This window comes from Crocodylus porosus, unplaced genomic scaffold (assembly GCF_001723895.1).
Source record: "Crocodylus porosus isolate Cpor-Errol unplaced genomic scaffold, CroPor_comp1, whole genome shotgun sequence".
NCBI lineage: Eukaryota > Metazoa > Chordata > Crocodylia > Crocodylidae > Crocodylus > Crocodylus porosus.
Window position 1 is genome coordinate 33,539,175 of NW_017728910.1, and position 22,351 is coordinate 33,561,525.

At 43.0% G+C, this 22,351-nt stretch overlaps 1 protein-coding gene across 2 annotated transcripts in view; it reads right to left on the reverse strand.

Moving 5' to 3' along the window:
* The window catches only part of RASA2 (RAS p21 protein activator 2), a 92,012-nt gene that overhangs the window by 54,360 nt on the left and 15,301 nt on the right, over positions 1-22,351 (reverse strand). For both annotated transcript variants that reach the window (XM_019532995.1, XM_019532996.1), the window contains one exon: positions 13,529-13,605. In XM_019532995.1, coding sequence (XP_019388540.1) covers positions 13,529-13,605 — 77 coding nt within the window. Of the gene's footprint in view, positions 1-13,528; positions 13,606-22,351 lie in introns of those variants that run through there.

Genomic DNA, 22,351 nt, shown 5'->3' on the forward strand with positions numbered 1-22,351 from the left:
CATCCCCTGCTAGCACCCCCAGCCCCCGATGGCTGTCCCCCCAACCCCAGGCTCCAGCACTTTAAAAAAAAAGCCTCTACTTAGCACAGAAGCTGGGGTGGGGTGGGCAGGGAGGGGCAGCAGGGCCCAGACTAGGGCCCACTGGGGCTGTCACCCCACTCCACTGTGCAGGTGGGGCCACAGTGACCCAGATGGGCAGCTAGAACTGCTGGTAAGTGCTGGGGGAATATTTTCATTGTGAGGACGCTGGGGTTGGGGGCAGGAATTGGGTGCCTTGGAAGGTAGGCAGGGGTTGGGCGAGATCACCTGTGGTCTCCCCCATGGTCCCCTCCCCCTTTCTCCAGCCCTCCCAACCCCTTAACAGCACTGGAGCCCTGCAACTGGCATGCTGCCTGTCCTGCACAGGCAGACAGCGTGCTTCAACACCAGGGTGAAAGTCAACCACAGAAATGCCTTCTGTGGAGGCCCCAGCCCCAGCTGCCCCGCTTTTTTTTCGCTCTTTTTTTTTGACCCCTAGATATCCAAGGGTCTAATTTTGCCCCTGTGCTGCAAACTTGCAGCAGGAGGAATCCTTTCCTGTTCCTGCATGCGCCTCTTGCAGTGTCTGGGTTTGAGAGACTGCAGGAGGCACATGTGGGCTCATCTGGATGCACCCCTTATGTCCAACTGAAACTTTACTGTTGTTACTGATTGTACATGTAATGTGCTTAGATTCTACACAGGAGGATGAGGTCATAAAAAAATTAATCAAGACAGGAACTATATTAATACTGCTTCAACCCATGCTCACATTCATACATGTCATTACCTATATTTTCCAGCTCAATCGTTTGTACCTGCAAACAGAAATCCCAGAATAACTTTGATACTTGAGATATAAATCAAAAAGAACATGAGGGCAAGTATACATTTCTGAAATTCTGAATATATTCTATACAACATGACCAGGAATGTAAATACATCCTCTCCTAACAGAAACACTGGCTCAACAAACAGGATTTGGCAAGTTCTTTTACTAACTAATAATTTCCTTTGGTGTTTCTATCTATATAATCAATCTAAGCTAAAATGGGCTTTCCTAGTCAGGACACACAAGACTGCTGGAGAACCAAATTTATCCATTGTGCATGGCTTAATGTCAACTCCCTGCGCACAACTAACATTCAGAGTACAGAAGTCCATGCCCATATTCAGTTATTTTTGGCCTGTAATCAACACTAAGATTAGTTCTGTTAGAGGCCCAAGGTACCCTCCATTTTTTGTTTGTTTTTTCTAAAGAGGGATGACAGCTGCAGAATGGCACTTCTTACAGTCCTGTCCAAGACAAAGTCAAGGCAGGCATTCACTGCACTCTTCCCATTTCTGTCTTAGAATTGTTAAATTTGTGAGCTTTCCTCAATGTTCCTTCCTCTAAACCTCCCTGTGGACCAGAAGAGTGATGCGGGGTCCATCTAAGGGCTGGATCAGGCCCAGCACCACCCCCTTGTTGTGTGCGTCAGAATTGGGTTCTGGAGTCCAGTGCCACGCCCTCCCAGCCCCCTACACAAGGATTAAAGCCCAGGACTATTCCCTCCCAGTCCCCCCACACAAGGATTAGGGCCTGTCACTCTCCCTACCCAACCCTCCACACTCAATCCAGCACACAGGGCCCAGGGCTCTCAATGCTTCTAGAGATTTGGCAGCAAGGGAATAGTACCGCTACTCCTGGCTGACAAATTTTCAGATCCATGGGGAGCCCTGCGGGCCAAATGACATAGTGCCATAGGTCAGATCTGGACCACAGACCAGAGGTTGAGCACCCCTCTTTGAAACTGAGGGGGAAAGAGCACTGTCTGCATTTCCTGGAAGGTCCTGTTTGCCATCCCTCAGATGTTCCTAATAGAAGTGCATTAATTTAATTGGTCTATATCATATTGGCACTGATAAAAAGGAAAATTGACATATCAGCAATTGGCTTTTTCTGGCTGATGTGGCTGATAACGCTGTATGCATGCATGCAGCTGCAGCAATCACGCAGTCAGCCTGGCAGCTTGGAGAGCAGTGTCTGGCTGGTAAGTCAGGGGAGGGGGGAAGGGATGTGGAAGGGCAGATCGAGGCCCCCATGGTGAGGGAGGGAGTGGGGCTAGGGCAGAAACTTCCCAGCCGGGCAGGGTTCAGGATGGAGCCAGCAGCAGCTCATCCAGAGGGCGCAGAAAAGGGAAAGGGGAGTGGCTCCCACCTCAGTGGGCACTCCTGGGGCAAGCACAGGGGGCTTATGCCCCTGGATCTGTGTGCGGGGCAAGAGCAGACTGCTGTTGCAGGCTGGGGCCCAGAGCTGCGCTGGGCTCTTCCTGGCGGTGGTTGGGCCAGGGCTGTAGTCGGGGCGGGAAGTGAAACTGGGAGAGGGGAGCTACAGAGGGACCCACCCCGTAGCCCCAGTCCCAGCATTGCTGCCACTCACTCTGAACACAGCCCCGGCCCAGGCCCACCTCCACCCCAGCACCATTCCCTTCCTCACTGTGCAGGACTCAATCTGCCTCCCACCCAGTACCTTCCCTTTCCCTGCCTCTGCCCCCAACATACTTACCAGTCAGACGCTACTCTCCAAGCTGCCAGGCTGCATATTGGCAATTGGATCAGTATCAGCCAATATGGCTCGTTAATCGGCCCAAAAAATCTTTATTGGTACACCCCTAGTCCCTAAGTTCTCTTTTCATATCAGCAGGAGACAAAAGGAAAGGAAAAAGCTTCCAACAGAGAAGCAGAACAATTCTATGCATGTATCACTGGAACAGAAGTAGAACCAAACTAGAAAACTTTGTCACTTTGGTTCAAAGGCAAAACAGAAGAGAGGGCATTTTGGGGCTTTTGGTTAAGGACAAGGAAGTCCTTAACCAAAAGCCAAGAAATTTCAGCAAACAGACTGAAGATTCTGGACAAGGATTAGAAAGTTCAAGTGGAAAATAGAAGTTCAAGTAAACACTAGCTTCCTTACTACAAATGTCTGCATATTTATTAGTTAATTATTTCAGTCCGCGTGTAAATTCTCCATGTTCTGAAAGTTAGCAATTCCTGAACAGCACTCTCACTTCCCCATTCTTCCCATCCATTAGATGCCAGGAAGGCTAAACAAGATTAGTCATTTGGCTATAAATGAGAAAATTCTGAACCACAAAAAGTTTAAGTATTCCTCACAAGAAAATCCCCAAAGGAGATAATTTTTACTTTTTTTTTTTTTTTTTTTTTTTGAGATGCTTGTTCTTTATGGCTTAAAATTTCCAGCACTCAAACATTTAACCTGGTTTCTTTTTACAATATTAATATCCATAGCCAGCCTTTGGGCTTATAAACCCTATTTCTTTCCTGAACTCTAAGCTTTGAGGGACTTTAGAAAGGGCTAAACTCAGCTTTCATTAAGTGTCTGAAGAACTCATTTCACTGTCAAGCTAACATTCAAAATACAAACGCCAGAACCACCTGGATTCAAAACTTAATCCAGCCTGTCTCTGCCTGGAAACCAAGTCTGCTCCAATCTGCTGTGATGGTTTTACCACCTATTTTACAGCTAAAATTGCCTCTATCTGGCATAGCTTAGGAAACCAACACTTTTGCTGCTAAATCGGAATTTGTGACTGAATAAGTTCAATCTTGTCCTGTTTACATGGATCATCCCATTTATATGGATTTTTTTTAAACTGCAGGGGGAGGGTCAGTATGACCAGTTGTGAACTTGAAACATGTCCATCCTGGCTTGCAAGAGTCAGGTGAGGGAGACTGGGGTCACCACTAAAAGGGGCTGTCAATACTTTGGGAGGGCAGGGTACCAAAAATACTTAAGTCTGAGATTGTCCAGCCCTTAATCTAGAAATTATTGCTTGACAATGACTCCTCAGTGAGTTATCATACCGATCTCTAACTTTCACTTTTTGGGGAAGGTGCTTGCCGGACCGCTCTAGGCTCACCTGGATGCCATCAGTTGCCTAGATCCTTGTTAGTCTGGCTTTTGTTCCAAATATAGCACAGAGATTGTTCATGGCCTTGATCAATCAAGACTGAAAGGGGAAATTGTGCCCTAATGATCTTACTCAATCAGCAGCTTTTGATAAAGCATTCTAATTAGATTCTGCTCTTTCCTAGAAGGGAGGATCCAAAGGGCTATGACAACCCAGTGCTTCATTTCCACTGGACCTTTCCTGTGGGGTTCCTCAGGGCTTCACCTTGTTGCCTATTCAATCTGTACATGAACCTGTTGGGTGAGACTGTGCAGAGATTTGAAGTGAAGTGACTGCAGCATGAGTCTGACACCCAGCTCTAACTTTTCTCATCTGATCCTAGCCCCACAGTCTCAGTGCCTTCTGGGTGGCTGAACTAATTGAAACAACCATGACAAGCCTGAGATGATAATGGTGGGCAAACTGCTTGACTTGGGTGAAGCCTGGGGATGGAACTGAAGACCCTATTATTGATGAGGTTCAGCCACCCCCTCCTCATTCAGATTTGCAGCCCTGGGGTGCTCCTGGATTCTCTGCTCCACCTGTATCTTTAGAAGGCAATGCTGGCTAGGAATGCTTTTCATTAGCTCCATCTGCTGACAAGGCTGCAACCTTTTCTTTCAGATTTATATTTGGCTACTATCATCCATGAATTCATAACCTCCAGGTTAAACTAGTCCACCTAGCTGGGGTTTTTCCTGCCCATGGCAGGGGGTCGGACTTGATGATCTGCTCAGGTCCCTTCTGATCCTACCAACTATGAAACTACTGCAGTGCACTACACAGGGCTGCCCTTGAAGACCATCCGGAAGCTACAGAACATGGTAACCTGCTTTTTGACAGGGATGGGTCACCAGGAACATGCAACTCCAATGCTCCAGAGTCTGCACTGGATCTCAATAACTTTCTGGACACAATTCAAGATGCTGGTTGACCTATGAGGCCCTAAACCAGGTGTGGGCAACATGCGGCCTGGGGGCCAGATGTGGCCTGCCAGGCCTTTCTATCCAGCCCATGAGACCCCTAAAAAATTTAGAAAATTAATATTAATCTGCTCTGGGCTGCCTGTCATGCAGCCCTCGATGGTTTGCCAAAACTCAGTAAGCAGCACTCTGCCCAAAATAATTGTCCTCCTCTGCCCTAAACAGTCCGAGCCCCATGTACCCAAGGGACTGTCTTCTCTCTTACACCTCACTGCAATACCTAAGGTCAGCCAAAAACAACCTCCTGCAAGTATCATCAATACTCAAGTCCGCCTAGGAAAAACACGTGGGAGATCATTCTCAGCAGTTCCTCCTCAGCTCTAGAACACCGTCCCCCTTGAGTCCCACCAGAGCCTAAGCCTGGGCATTCTGGAACCACTGTAAAACCTTATTTAAGCAGGCGTCTAGCCAGCAAAGCAAGGCTGAGACTGATGGGAGACTATTGGGGGGAGGGGGGGGAATGTTTTTGCTTATGCTGATATTCTAATTTCCTTGTAAACTGATTTGTTCTCTTGTCATTTTCTGCTCTTTTCTGCTCTCACATTTAAGATGCAATAATGAAGGGTGGAGGGTGACACATAAAACAAAAAACAAAACCATGAAAGCATGCCAGAAAGCTTTTCCTTTAAGTCATTTTTAGGCCTATCATCCCTGCATTTCTGAGCCACTGAGACCACAATCGAAAGACATGTTTCCCTGCTACTTCTGAGAACACTTTACTAGCTAGGTGATTTGTGAGGAACTACCTGCTCATGTTATGGCTGTTAAAGCTACATTTGGGCCAGGAAATGGTTAGCTACAGCTAAACCACCTCCTCCATTCCCAAATATAAACAGAAATTTTAACAATTTGTATGACAGGAACAAACTTGTTAGGTAGGTGCATTATATGTTGATGACTTTCATGTTTACAGGCACAAAGATTTGGGAAAGCATATCAACCCACTTCCCTTACAAGAAGTTCGCTAACACTCCAACTTAGCCTTTATTTTTGAAGAGGGTAAAAGGCTTAAGTTTATATTTAAATCTTCCTACGATCATTTAGATGCGTTTCTTTGGCAGGATCAAGAGCACAAGACCAATGTCTGGGGTATTCTTACCTTTCTTTGTGCGCACACTTCTCTGAACCCACCAGCTTTCAGTTACTATTGCTAATAAACACCTACTTGGCAGGGCTTGGTGAAGGACAAAAACCAAGAACAAACAGCACAGTATGCTGTAAAAGTGAGATGTTAAACTTAAGAATATTTCCCTTCTAACATTCAGCAGTAGCTATAGAAAGCAGAAAAGTTAGAGGGATGTGAGATTTTAAAGTTGACAATATGCACCTTATTGATAAACAAACTGGATGTATCCTAGATAATTTGATTTCCTTTGACCTTATCTTAGTCTGGAGAAATCTCTTTAAAAAAAAGAAAAGAATAGATGTATAGCTGTATGTACATGATGGATACATATTGTATACATACGTATCATATATACACATTAGTTTATTACCCAAGACAACTAGCAGGTTCAACTGGTTATTAATAATAATGTAATGAGTAGTTTAAGGAACTTTGCCTGTTTCATAATCTCAGATGAATGCAAAAGTGCTGACGTAATAGCCCAGTTTTAACGCACAAGCTTCTGCCACACATCAGTCACTGGGTGAGTACAGAAGCCACCAAAGGACCCTAGTTTCCTTTTGATCATTTATCTCCATCAAAGTGTTCCTAAGAGAGGGTGTGACATATAACCCACTTCCTACTCACAACTGCAATCTGCAACAGTAACTTTCTAGAGCAACACGAAAAGGTCTTCATCATGAAAAATTAAATGAGAGATGTAACTATGAAAGTTTCATCTCAAAAAGCCCCAAGTATTGTCAGACTGTGTTGATATATAAACTAAACACAGAAAGAAGCATCAGTGGAAACTCAGGTATATAAAAGCATGAAGTCAGGAAAAACTATGAACGGTCGGGTTTGGTAGGCAAAGTAGCTCTTCATTGATCCATAGGTGTAGGGTCGGAAGCAACCTAAGTAGATCATCAGGTCCAACCCCCTCTTCTGGTTCTGCTTCCTGTATGTACTTCAAGAGGCAGCTCGCAAAATTAAGAGCTGTGGGATTTCAATGATCAAGTTATCACCTGCTATACAATGCTGGGACACATTAAAGCACTTGGCTATATGCATATACATAGCTAAAAACAATTACCTAACTCTTTAGTCTATGATAATCATCATCATATTAGTGGTATCATTTTGTGACAAAACAAGTTAATATGCTGTTATCAATACTCCAGTGAAAAAACTCAACTAAATTCCTTTTCTAGATCTTGCACCAGCCACCCAACTTATTTTTTTTCATTTCACTGCAAGCCAGAAAGAACACTGCCCAAATTTTACACTAAAGATTACTTTAGTAGAAATGGAAGCTGTAATGTTTTTTTTTCCCTTTAAACAGAACACCTATGTCTCAATGTTCCACTTTTCATGATAAAAGATGATAAAACTGGTCTACCAGCTGGGGGAGGGGGGCAGGAATCACATTCAAAACAGCAGCATACTAAGAGAAGCCTTGATTAAATTAATTTAATCATGGTAAACACCAAGATTCAAATTAGAACAAAGCAATTAAAAAAAAACCTCCCCCAACCCATTCAAGTTCTCTCTGTCACCTAGCTGAGAAGACTTCTCCTGAACTTATCACCTACCTCCTGCCCAGAGACAGTTACAAGAGATTCTCACCTTCAGATCTCATCCTCACTCCTGAAATCGGAGTATCTACAGTCATCTCCTCTGTCTGAAAGGCAGAAATAATTCCTTACAGTACTTCCCTTCAGGGCACATGAATACGAGCAGTAGTGTCTAGAACAGTGGTTCTCAACCTTTTTAGACTCAAGACACCTCATCAGACTCAGGACACCCATGTTCTCTTTGATCCTTCCAGTCAAGGGAAAGGGCCTGGGCAGGAACAGGTGCATCCTGCAGATCAATACCTGGTTGCACAGGTGGTGTTGCCAGCAGGGTTTTAGCTTCTTCAACCATGGGATGTTCCAAGAAGGATTGCTGGGAAGACATGGGATCCACCTGACGAAGACAGGGAAGAACATCTTGGCAGACAAGCTCACTAATCTAGCGAGGACGGCTTTAAAACTAGGTTCACTGAGACCAATGCCCTGAGATAAGCAGGGAAGTGGGAGACCTGGAGGAAGGGCAAGCAGGAGGGGGCAAGCGGGGAGGTGTTCTCATATTTCCTGAGAAATCAGGGCAATCGACTAGTTACTTCGGTGCCTGTACTTGAATGCAAGGAGCCCGATAACCAAGCAGGAAGAATTGGAAGTCCTTGCAGTTACAGCACTATGATGTGATTGGAATAGCAGGGACTGTGGGAGCTAGTATGACTGAAGCACTGTCAAGGATGGGTACAAACTATTTAGGAAGGACAGGCAGGGGAGAAGAGGAAAAAGAGCTGCACTTTATGTAAAAGAGCCATATGATTTCTCAGAGCTCCAGTACGAAACTGAAGATAGGCCTGTTGAAAGTCTCTGAGTTAAAGTTAGAAGGGAGAGCAACAAGGGTGATATTGTAGCAGGTGTCTGCTATAGACCACCAGACCAGGAGGAAGTGGTAGATGAGGCTTTCTTCAAACAGCTAGCACAAGTTTCCTGATTACAGGCCCTGGCTCTCAAGGGGGACTTCAACCACCCTGACATCCACTGGGAGGGCAATACAGCAGTGCACAGGCAATCCAGGAAGTTTTTGGAGAGTGTTGAGGACAACTTCCTGGTGAGAGTGCTGAAGCAGTCAACTAGGGGCCATGCTCTTTTTGACCTACTGCTCCAAAAAGGAAAGAATTGGTGGGGAATATAGTAGTGGATGGCAACTTGAGAAGCAGTGACCATGACATGATTGAGTTCAGAATCCTGTGGAAAGGAAGGATGGAGAGCAGCAGAGTAAGGACCCTGACCTTCAGAAAAGTAGATTTCGACTCACTCAGGGACCTCATGGGCAAGATCTCCTAGGAAGCTAGTCTGAGGGAGAGAAGAATCCAGGACAGCTGGCTATACTTTAAAGAAAGCTTACTGAGAGTGCACAAACAAACCACCCTGATGTGCAGGAAGACTAGCAAGAATGGCTGAAAACTAGCTTGGCTTAGTAGGGAAATCTTCAGTAAACTAAGTCACAAAAAGGAAGTGTATAAGAAGCGGAAATTTGGATAAATAAATAGGGAGGAGTATAAGGGCACTGCCCAGGCATGCAGGGACAAAGTCAGGAAGGCCAAAGCACAGTTGGAGTTGCAGCTATCAAGTGGTATAATGGGGAACAAGAAGGGTTTCTACAAGTATGTCGGTAGCAAGAGGAGGATCAGGGAAAGTGTGGATCCCTTATAGGGGAGGCAACCTTGTGACAGAAGATGTAGAAAAGTCTGAAGTGCTCAGTAGCTTCTTTGTCTCAGTCTTCACAAGGAAGGTCAGCTCACAGACTACTGAACCTGGAAGCACAGTTTGGGGAGGAGGTGAGCAGCCAACAGTGGTGACAGAACAGGTTAGGGACTATTTAGAAACACTGGATATATACAAGTCCATGGGACCGGACAGGATGCACTCAAGGGTGCTAAGGGAGCTGGCTGACGTGACTGCAGAGCCACCAGCCATCATCTTTGAAAACTCATGGTGATCAGTTGAGGTCCCAGATAACTGGAAAAGGGCAAACATAGTGCCCATATTTAAGAAAGGGAAAAAGGAAGATTCAGAGACCTACAGGCCAGTCAGCCTCACCTTGGTTCCTGAAGCAGTTCCTCAAGGAGTCCATTTCTAAGCACTTGGAGGAGAAGATGATTAGGAACAGTCAGCATGGATTCACCAAGGACAAGTCATGCCTGACAACCCGACTGCCTTCTGTGACAAGATGACTGGCTCTGTGGAAGCTGGGAGACTAGTGGACGTGGTATACCTTGATTTTAGCAAGGCTTTTGATACAGTCTCCCATAACATCTCCACAGGCAAGTTAAGGAAGTATTGGCTGGATAATGGACTGTAAGGTGGATAGAAATCTGGCTGGAGTATCGGGCTGAGAGGGCAGTAATCAATGGCTCGATGTCTACTTAGCAGCTGGTATCAATTGGAGAGCCTTCATCAATGATCTTGAAGATGGCATACAGTGCACCTTCAGCAAGTCTGCAGATGACACCAAGCTGGGGGGAGTAGTAGATACACTGGAGGGTAGGGCTAGGATTCAAAGTGACCTAGAGAAATTGGAGGATTGGGCCAAAAGAAATCTCATGTGGTTCAACAAGGACAAGTGCAAAGATCTGCTCTTAGGCTGGAGCAATCCCATGCACCAGTACAGGCTGGGACTGACTGGCTGGGTAGCAGCTCTGTAGAAAAGGACCTGGGGGTGTTACACTGGACAATAAGGTAAATATGAGCCAACAGTGTGCCCTTGTTCCAAAGGCTAACAGCATACTGGGCTGCACTGGTAGACCTGCCAGCAGGTCTAGGAAAGTGATTATTCTCCTCTACTCAGCACTGATGAAGCCACATCTGGATTACTGTGTTCAGTTTTGGGCCCCACACTACAGAAAGATGTGGACAAACTGGAGAGAGTCCAGTAGAGGGAAACAAAAATGGTAAGGGGACTGGGAGGCATGACTTATGAGGAAAGGGAGGGAACTGGGCTTATTTAGTCTGGAGAAGAGGAGATAGAAAGGATTTAATAGTAGCCTTCAACTACCTGAAAGCCGGGGGGAGGGGATTCAAAAGCAGATGGAGCTAGACTGCTTTTAGTGGCGACAGATGACAGAACAAGGAGCAATGTCTCAAGTTGCAGCAAGGGAAGTTTAGGTTAGATATTATGAAGGATTTTCTTACTAGCAGGGCAGTAAAACACTGGAAAATGTTACCTAGGGAGGTGGGAGAATCTCCATCCTTGGAGGTTTTTGAGACCCAGCTAGACAAAACGTTGGCTGGGATGGTCTAGTTGGAGATGGTCCCGCCTTGAGTAGGGGGTTGGACTAGATGACCTCCTGAGGTCCCTTCAGACCCTAATTTGCTATGATTTTTATGCGAATTTTTGTGAATTCAGCAGTGCCCCATTTAAAAAACTCAATAAACTGTTGTTTATTACAGTGTTTACCTCCATGCAGAGTAGGCAGGCAGTGGGACCAAGAGAACAGCTAGACAGCGAGAGCCTTATCCTGCTTTTATCTGCTTATCTCCTTACACATTCCCTGCCACTGTCCAAAGGATCTCATGGTACACCAGGGTACCCTAGAACCCTGGCTGAAAATCACTGGTCTACAACTATGGCTGTCAGTTTTCAAAGTCTGTATTTAAGTGCCCAAAAAGCCAGTGACTGCTTCTAAAATATACATGTAAGGCAAGATACAAAGATATTATTGTACTGGAGGAAGCTGATGCAATGCAATAAGGACAAATGTGAAGTCCTGCAATTAGGATGGAATAAACTACATGCATAGGTGCAGACTGGGGAATGACACCTAGGCTATAATACTGCTGAAAAGGACCTGAGGGTGTTAAAGAGGACCATAGGCCGTATATGAGCCAGTGTGATCCTGTTGCCAAAAAGGCCAACAGCATACTAGATTATATTAACGGAAGTTTCTCTTGCAAATCAAAGGAAATTATTCTTCTGCTCTATTCAGCGCTACTGAGGCCTTACCCAGAATACTGTGTCCAGTTGTAGGCCCCACACTTAAAGAAGGATGTGGACAGATTGGAAAAAAAGTCCAAGGGAGAACAACCAAAAGAGATTAGAGGCTTGAAAACATTAATGTTGAGGAAGGAATGAAAGAACTAGAATTATTTAGTCTGGAAAAAAGATGTGGGGGGATTTGATAACAGCCTTCAAATAACTGAAGGGGGAAGATGCAGGTTATGCAGAGGATGGAGATGGCCTTTTTTGTGGCCACAGGGGCCAGACAGCCCTAGGAGCAGAACTGCAGCCCAGGAAATTTTAGGATAATTCTGCCTTTAGCATGAGGACTGGAATAATTGATTTATCATGCCCACTTCCTACAATTTCATTTAATAATTTAAAGTTGTGAATTAAACAGCTTCTTCATGCAGATTGCACACAAAAAAAGACTAGCTATAATGAACAATGTGGATATATGAATAAATTCTATTGAATGGAAAGGATAGGGATAGAGCAGAGGATCAAGAATAATTTTTCATGCATCCATTCCATCTTCTAGAAAGGGATCCTTAAATAAAACATTTTTCACCAACAAGTATTTGTTAAATGTTCAGGATTTAGCTTTCACTTTTGTGCATTTACCCTATTCTATAATCAGTTATGTGGAGTCACATGTCAGCAGAAATACCCCCAATCTTTTAAACTGGTTTGTTCTTTAGGAGTTCCACCCGCAAACATTCAGTGTCTAACAACTCATAAAAAAACATGTGCCTTGATTTAGAAGCATATCAAAAACAACTTCAGAAAAAAGAATTTCTAGCTTTTCTGCTATGGAGACTAGATTAGCTGTCAGGAAAACTAAATTCTACTTTTAAGTTGGGCCACTGAGTTGCTAACTAACCATAGCCACATCACTTCATTTCTTATACCTAACATCTTCCTCTGGATATACCTACCCACCTTCTCCTTTGTAATGTGTTATGGTTTTAAGATGAAAAGTACTAAAAAGAATCATCAAGTTATTTTCTGTTTTGTCATCAAAACAACCTGAAGCTACATCAAGGTCTCTATGCACTAATTTAATTGGTCAATAGCAAGTTCACAACCAACCATTTCAATGCTAATCTCAACCATTATCTTACCCTTATATTTAACTGAGAAGCTAACAAAGTTTCTGGCTTATTTTCTTAGTTAATAGTTTACTGAAACCATTATCCTGTGGCAACCATAGCCATCTCTTTCTGCCTTCATTCTTGCATGGTATGGATATCTATCATAAAACTAATTCTATGTTGTTGGGGGGTTTTTTTTACTTTAAATTTGGAATACTCAAAAAGTTCTTTCAACTGTTATAACAACAGCTACAAGACTGAGAAAAAGTCCCAATGTAAGCTATAGCTGAATATAAAAGTTAATAAAAAATAGTTAATTAGTCCTTGCTTTAAGATCCTACCACCCACTGAACCAAGATTTTTGTTGTAGAGTGAATCAAAACTGGGTTGCCCTGATAGTGGGCACAATCATTATTGTTCTAGGTATACCGGGAAAAATTTGGGAAAGGTCCTAGCCATGGTTAGGTCCTCCCAGCTAACACAACGCTGGAGATGTCAGCCACTGCCTACTGCTATGACTTTTAGCTTTCTCAATCAGAGAAAGCCTCAAGCAGTACTGTATGACACTATGCTCCAGATACTGGACTGTTTATAGTACAAGCCCTACCACAACTTATATTCATTCAGTTAAGAAGTCTATGTTAACACCATCACAAAATCTTTCTGCTAAGTTTCCATAGCATATGACAACCATGTCAATTGCAAAACAACAAGTTATTGATGTTGTACTCTATAAAGCATTAGATATTACCAACACAACATAACTAGTTCTTTTGAAAGCAAATGAAAATTAATTTAGCAATTCATAAATATTCTTACTGTACTACTAGTTGTTGGCACACAGATCCATTATCGGTTATCAGTTCATTCAGTCTGAATTCAAGGTGAACTTTTCCCTGGCAGGGGGAAAAGAAAACAAACACATATACATAAGCATTTCTGAAATCCATTTTTTCAAAAGTAACAACTGGCATAACAACATTTTGCAGATGTTTTTAATATGATCTACCATCCACTTAAAAGATGAAGAACTAACTCAGCAAATATATTAGCATAAAATGGACAAGAGTTCAATATCGCCCCTACTGATCAAAGAAATTTGTGAAAAGTCTTTCTAGAAAGAACTGGTAATGAAGGACTTCATCCTGCACTAAGCAAACTAGCAAAAAATAATGTAAGTAAATCATGACATACAATGCATGACGAAACACTAGACTACCAAGAATACAGGACTACAGAATCTATACTGCTGTATCCGCATTCTACAGATACCAAGATGAGGGTGGGCAAAACATGGCTTGTGGGCCATATCCAGCCCACCAATTGATCCTATCTGGCCCACTGGCCCCCACCAGGAGCCTGAGAAGGGACTGTGCCCTGTGCCATTCAGCTCTGCTGCAGCTGGCGCTGGGCTGGGCAGTGCGCAGATTTGCTGCAACACCATTAGCATGAGAATGGGCTGGCCATGGGGAGGGGCTTGGCTTGGGGCAGCCACTGACTCTCCCAGTGCAACACAGTGACAGTGGCTCGTTGCAATGGGCAGATGGAACAGTTACTTGGAGCGCTGCATAGCGCCCTATCCTGTGCAGGCCTGCACACTGCCCACAGGAAGCCGGGGGGGGGGGCGGCACAGAGGAGTCTAGATTCTCTGCAGCCCAGCCGTGGCTGTTGCAGAACAGAGTGTTGTGGGGCAGAACCCTGCCTCCTCAGGCTCCAGGCAGTGGCTGGTGGGTCAAACAGGATCAACTGGCATCTTCCTGACCCCCTCCCCTCCACAGCTTACCAAAACTCATTAAAAGGCCATCCAGCCCAAATAACTGGCCACACCTGTACTAAGAGGAAGAGAGGTCAATAAACATCTACACATGAAAGCTGAGAAAAACTATACCGCTCTTGCAGCAGAGTAGGTGCAAGACAAGTGCAATGTGTGTGATCCAAGATGCAAGAAAAAAGCAGCCAGACAGAAGGTTTATAAAAAAAAAAAAAGTGAGAGTGAACAGTGAATTTTACTTTATTTCCATGATGCATTTCTTATCCAAAGCAAGAAGTGAACTTTTTGCTAAATACTTATACATGGTGTAACACAATGAAAACACAGAAGCAATTTCACTTCAACTAGATTTTGAAAAAGGCATGTGTGGGAGTTTTGTTATTTGCTAATAAGCTTTGTACAGGAGGAGTTTCCCACATAAGCAAGCCTTGTCTTAAAACAGTATCTCATTCATACACAGACAAAACCACAACTGGTTAAAATAATAGTTCACTGAGAACAAACACTTAACCATTTTTCCACCTCTTCTGCAAAAAGATGCCAACAACTATAACCAACTGAAAGAGTACTGCAACATTAAATGCTAAAACAGAAAATTATATAAGCATACTTCTCTGGGTTTGTTTCCTACTCCCTGCTCCCATCTTAATCACAGCACTAATTTGACTCTTTTAAACCACATAGTTAATTAGTTATTTGTCTGAAGTACTGTGGACATCTCCACGTTATATTTATGCTGTAATTTAACATATGCACCCATTTTAAGGCACCTTAAATAGCAAACCACTCATAAAATAGTTCCATATATAATGCAGAGCAATTTTATGGCAGATTTAAATTGAATGTGTAACCAGGCCAACAATCAGCTGACTGTCGGCTCTGGGTGGGGTCTTGAACAGCTTCTCAGGTGGTCCGCTGATCATCAGCTTGGGCTGGAGAATGCACCAGAGCCTAGAACCAGCCCTAGACCTGCGGGCACTCAGCTTTCAACTTGCCTGTGCAGGTGAAGCCTGGGATCATAATCCTGGGCTCCCCCCAGCACCGCAAGCTAGGGCACAATAAGGATCTGTGCCCTGAACCCAAATCTGTATCTCCTATTATGCATGCACTGCATGGCAGGAGGTGTGATACTTGGGATCAAGGATCAGATCCCACAGTGGAGCGACAGACATTTTAGTACTTCATAAGACTGAGTTGAGGGGTAAACTGGGAAGATATAATCCAAGCCTTTTTGCCCAGGTAAAGGGAAATATGGGATCCCCAAACTATGGCTCAACTACTGAGACAGCAATCAGTGAAAATTTCTCCAGGGCATGAAGCTATACTGACAGCAGTTAGGCCCCGTCACAGATCTTAGATAGTTCCCAAGGGCTACCATCAGGGTTGTCCAACTTGAGTAGGCAGAGGCTGCATACATCCCAGGTCACATGGCATGCAGGCTGCACACTGCACCACACTGCCTAGCCTCCCCTGCCATGCCACACCAGGACATGTGTGCAACACAGGATCCCTGTGTCCCCTCAAGTCTCCTAGCCACAGGCTCTCAGCCCCATGGATTGCTCCCCTGAGGGACAGGGGCAGGAAGCAGACATTGGAGAAGGAAGGGAAATGCTGAAGATTCCAGCAGCAAAGCAGGAGAACAATAGGGGGACTGGTGCCCAGACCAGGAGCCCAGAGTCACTGGTCGTTCTTAAGCTGCCAGTTTGACAGCCTTGGCCTAGGACTAGGTGAATGGTTGAATGAAAATACGTTTCTGGCAAACTGAGTACAATGAACTCATAAGTTCAATGAGTCATTAGCTTGGAGACATTTGATGGTTTAGGCAAGCATTGCCATTCTAAATTTGAGCACATCTGTCTTTGAGATTCAACAGGCCAAGGGCAGAACAAAGCACAATTTCTTCCTCAGGATAAGGAAGTGCCAGGTATAGAAGCCTCTTACTTTTGAGGCACCTTCTCTGGGACTCTTTGATGAAGCAAAGCAAATATAAATACGCCTTTGGGAAGAAAGCTCCCTGAACTGGGACAGGACAGAGGGTGGAAGGATGCGGGTAGGTATAAAACAGTAGAATAGGATGTGGTAACTATAAGCAATGGTTTTAACTTCTGACAGATATCAAGGCAAACCACATCCAATGAAATTGGGTGAGGCTGCTTCTGAAGGTGATGTTTTCTAGACTAAGACAGTTCACAATTGTGTCATGAAATCTGTTAATGCAAAAAGGAGTGTACACAGCCAATTCAAAAGTATATTAGCACTCCTTTTGTTTCTAGGGTACGTAACAGGGTGGCCTGTCCCCTTAATGAAAGGCAGCTAGTTAGACTGAAGGGCTACAGCTGTGAGAAGGTTAATGCAGGCATGACTCATAGGAAACAAAAACCCCAGCAAACAGAACCAGCTGGGGAGGTGGAGGGGAAATACTAGAGGCAGAAGACTACTACGCAATGAGCAGAACAAGCCTGGGAAAGGATGGTTGAGGCCTCAGTAGACCCATCCCAGGGTCCAACACAATAAGGTTTTTATTTGCTTACTTTGTGTGATGAAAGTCTGTACAAAACTGGGGCAGGCTGGGAGGTACTCCAGACAGCAAAGAGCAACAGGTTTAAAGACTGCATACTACTGAGGCTAGCTGAGAGATGCTCAGGGAAGGGGCAAAAGCCTGGCTGAAAAGGCCCAGAGGCAGCAGCCTGCTATAGTGGAGGTATTTAGTTTGAGATACCAGCCAGAGCCAATGCTGTGCTACTGATGGTATATCATGTAGTACACACAAAGGAGGGGTGCAATTGTCTAGGAGTAAAAGACAGAAAATGCACTATTCTTTCATCTTTACAAGCGATTAGTTTTCAGTGATCACAACAAGGGGAAAAAAGTGGTAATTCTGAAGATTGTAAAGAAGGTTAGTCTGAGATCAATATGAAAAGGTCAGATGCTCAAAAAAAACTCCACCACTCTTCCAATATAGGTGTTAAGTGAGAGATGAATAAAGAGAATCCCACCCAAATGCCCTCATTTGGAGAGACAAGGTGCATCGGCCAAGAGACAGATAATCAACAACAAAGAAGAAAAATCTATTTTGGCCATGCACAAGGTACTGGCACACCTGCAGTGGGATCCACAGTGACATACACTGTATGAGAATAATTTTTGTCTGCCCAACAGCTAGAAAGAATCCACTGTGTGGATAACAAAACTGTGCCCTTCACACCCCATTCTATAGAAGTAGCAAAAAAGAAACAGCCCTGATTGTGAAATTGTCTACAGAGCAACATATAGCTAAAATCCAATTACAGGTTTAGTTAATCAGTACTGCTCTGTGTTTCACTTACTTCATAATACTGTCCTCAATGCATCATAAGAACCCCCAAACTGTCTTTACTGAGCAGGAAGACGAGGGATAAAACTGAGTACCAACATAGAATCTTGTTGGGTTCAATGTGATACCGTTGGTATTTAAATGTCACCTCTACTATTCCACATTCCTGTTAAAGTGTAGGTTTTCTAGAGCTTCTCAATTAAACTGTTTCAAGAATTTAAATCAGCAAAGTATTTCCCCCAACAACCTATTCTTGAGAGTAGATGAATTGTTCTAGTTGTACCCAAAATAAAAAGGAAAGAAAGGAAATAGTTCAATCTGAGGCATGCAGCTAGTAAACATAAAGAGCTCAGTCCAAACTGTTAGGATACTGTCTTAAGCAACTAACTCCAGGCATCACTTACTAATGCTGCCTAGACAAGATAAACCAGTGGATGCCAACAACCTATGGGGGAGACTAGCAAGCAATATGATAAACAGCAGTCACAGTAAACATTACTTATCTTTAATATTTTATGCATTAGATGAATAGCAAAATCAGATGCACACTGTACTTCCCCAGGCATAGTGGGGGTGAACCATCCTAGCCACTTACAACAAGTGAGACTCTAGTCTCTCTTCCCAGATGGCAGACCAACAAGTGTCTGTTCCTTACGATAATTTCATCTTTCCTTCTTCTTCCCCCTCCCTGGAGATCCTTTTGTTAAACCTCTTCTAGCAGTTGTCATCTTAGTGTGTCATGGGAGTCATTTGGTTACTGCTCCATCTCCCAGAGGAAGACCCCAACGGTTTTTACAAAGATCATTATATTGTAAGCTATAAAACATTTAAAATTGCTCTGCAGAATTGGTGACTTTTCCTGGACTTTTCCAAGTCTAGTTGCACAACATATATCCCCCTCTCTTCAGGCTATTTTACATCTTACCTACAACCAACCATATACCTAACTGTTAACGGCTGAGTATCCTCAAAGTTATACTTTTCAACCAACTACCACCTCTCCCTTCTACTATTCATGTACAAAGCAAGCACATGTGCTGTCCCAATTCAAGTCACAGCTCATCAGCATGACAAGTATTAGCTATGCATTATCATGGCTAAAATCCTCATGGTAACAGACCTACTGATCTCTCCACTTTTGATAGTACACACATTTCTCCAGATATCATTAAAAAACAAAACAAAAAACAGTCAATGTTTAAGTTCAAGAAATAACTGTATTTTTGTCCAAGTTCTATTTTGATATTACTACTAGTGAGCTAATAGCAGGTTTTGTTTGACACAGTAATATATTCAAAAAAGGAACAGCTCAAAAATGTTGTCGTGAACAAGTGTTCAAGTTCACATTTGTCTTACCAGAAAGTTGATCAAAAGCTCTAACAAGAAACCTCATGTAAAGGTCCATGAAGAATAGATAATTGTAAAGAATTTGGGAGAGGCACTCAGAAAAAAGCAATAGCTGAAACTATAGCTTTGATATTTTGGCCTCTGAAGTGAAAGTAAACCTGTATACAAGTTCAGCTAAAATTTCTTAAGCGTTAATGTTCTGATGTGAAACAAAGATGTTTTGCTATAAAATCCCCTTGGGCAATGGTTGCATTTCCTTCCTCCTGCCACTAAGCAAATGAGTAGAAGAGCAGTTTCTTTAAAAAAAAAAGTTTTGAAGTTATTTTAGAATCCTTGCTAGGTCTTTTGCAAACTGTTACTACATGCAATGAAAACAGGTACTTTACAAAAATATTTGCTAAACCTTATGTAAGTACACAAACTCTTGTCATGTAAAAAAATGAAAACAAACAGAAAATAAAACAGATTTTGAAGATAAAAACAGGATATTAAGAATCATGTCTGCAGCTTTAAAAGGCAGAGCTCCTGAATGACAACTGAAGAGACTGTTACCTTAAAACCAAGAAGCATAAGGTTTTACATAGTACAAAATTCAGGCAAGGGTGTTTTTTTTATTTTTTACTTAACAGAGGCACATGGCTTGAAAAATGGCATTTACTAAGAACAAGCTAGGTGAACAAACTGTAATTACTGCTTAGTGCGGAGGTGTCAAACTTATCTGGTACAGCACCCACTGCCAGCCAGGGGTGCACCACATTCTGCACCTGCCCTGGCTGGGCTGCACTGCACACAGCACTCATCCAGAATTTACACTATAGTTCCCCCTAGTTGGTCCAGGACTCTATTGCACAGAGTAGACGGACTGGCTTGGGAGGTAGGCATAGGATACGGTGAGCAACACAGATCCCAGAATGGCTGGAACCAGTGCTGTGTGCAGCACACATCCTGGGCACTGCCTGTGAGGCCTGGATGGCAGGTGTCAGTTAACCCAGATCAGGGGTCTGCTGGCCATATGTCTGCCACCCCTGGCTTAGTGTAAAGCTCAGTATCACATTAAGTACCAACATGAAGCTGAAGCTAACAAGATTCTACCCATCTCCTTGAGAACAGTTTTTGGTTTCTTATATAAATGCACTGAGAAAAATATTACAACTCTCAAAAGGAGCTTCAGTGCAGAACAGTGCAGATTTTTAAACCAACCTGTAACTGGATTTTAATTATTGCTCTATTGTTTCTAGACAAAAACCCTACCAACATACTTTCACAGCCAATTAAAAGCTACTTCGCTTCTCACATACAACTTTTAATCCTTTTTAGATTTAGAGACCTCAAAGTGGTATACAAAATCAACCTAGTCATCCCCATTTTACAGAGGGATAAGCAAAAGGAAGACAGTCACAAGAGATTAGAAGAAAAGCTAAGAATAGAAACCAGTCCAGTGTTCAAGTTATTGAACCAGATTTACGAAAACCGTTTTAAGTAATGTTGTTGCCATAATAATGGCAATCACTAGTCAAATTTCCACTTAAAAGGCTTTAATGAAGCACAGTGAAATCTGATGAATTAGTCATTGGGGAAACACATCACTATTATCTTATTCAAAGGCTGGCAATCTACACCTGGCTATGGACGCTCTCCCAGAGCCACCAGGGCAGTGTGGGGCAGGAGTGCTTGCTGTGGACAGGTCCTAGCACCTGTTTACCTCCCTGTCTCCAACTTAAGCTGGTCATTTCAGCTCACAGCTGGAAAAAGTTACTACCATTGGTCTTGGTCACTGCACTGAACCTCACTAGAGTTCTAAGAATTTGTGCACAAATCCTTGGCCATTTTCACACATGCAAATAGATACACTAAGACTGCACATGGAATTTGCTTCAAGTCAGCTTGAAGACACTGATCTATGACCTCCACAGCATTTGTCAAGTCTGCAGTTGCTCAAAGTATAAATAAACTTCAGCTTTTCTTGATCATCTACGTCTTGTTGAGCCAATTCTTCCATTTTACTGTATACCTTCTATGTGGCAATATGTACAAATATAAAAACTAAAATCTTTGCTTGACTTCTACTCCATTAGAAATAATTTTTTTTAATCAAAGGAGAACTTTGATTTTTTCCAGTAACAAATTTATCTGTATAAATGGCAGAAGTCTCAAGCAGTGGGCCAGAGTACATACAATTTGCAAACAGAATTTGTAATATCTTCTCTTCATTAACATGGCCTCAAAACACATCTTGGGTAGCTGAAAACAGTTAACTACGAATTTGGCAGTTATGCATAGTCGGTCTTCATTACCAATTAACTTGGGAGTTAAAAGTTAAAACAGATTTTACTGTACTTGCAACATTTCACAATATATAAAATATCAAGGTTAAAATGTAAAAAAATTCTTCAATACATTAAATTAAAATTACAATTATTAACTGTGGTGAAAAAAAAATCACCTCTGTGCACACACAAATGTTAGGCCCCACACCCTGTACATTAGAACACACTTGTAGCAGTGGCCCACAAAAATCAAAGTAACGCCTGCCAATTTAATTTTCATTGTGAAATTAACTTCTCCTTTACACCCAAGATGTTTAGATACACTGTTTTCACTCTTTTCCTCCCCATCACATGCACTAAAATCACTGTTTGGGAAAGCATTTTCTTTTGTTTAGAATACATATTAAGAATCCCAACATCTTTTCTTTAATGACCACTGGCCAATTTTTTAAGACAACCTGACATTTTAGCACAATCAAAACATCACAACTGTGATCTGTTGTTCTTTGAGGTGAGGGTGAAGAAGCAAAAACAGTTCTGAGAAACTAGGTCTTTGTGTCAACTATGCCTAGGCAGTTAAAAACATGTACACAACTGTATGCTTACAGAACTTTTTATAAGCATGCATTGTAAGTTGTTCAGCAGTTTCATTTCTGAACTAACTGATGCTTGATGTCCCCTGATAAATGCAAATTCTGTACAACTGCATTCACTAAGAAAAGATTCCAGTTTTTTGTCATTAAAATTACAAACATATGCTGGCTGCCTTACCCAGCAGGCCTGGATAACTCAGTTGGTAGAACAGACTTTAAATGAGGATCCAGAGTTCAAGTCCCTGTTCAGGCAAGTGTGGGGCCTTGTTCCATGCGCTGACCTTTGAAGGTGCAAGACTGGAGTGGGGAAGGTTCTGACCCAGGTGTCTGCTAGACAACAGCTGGTCTTCA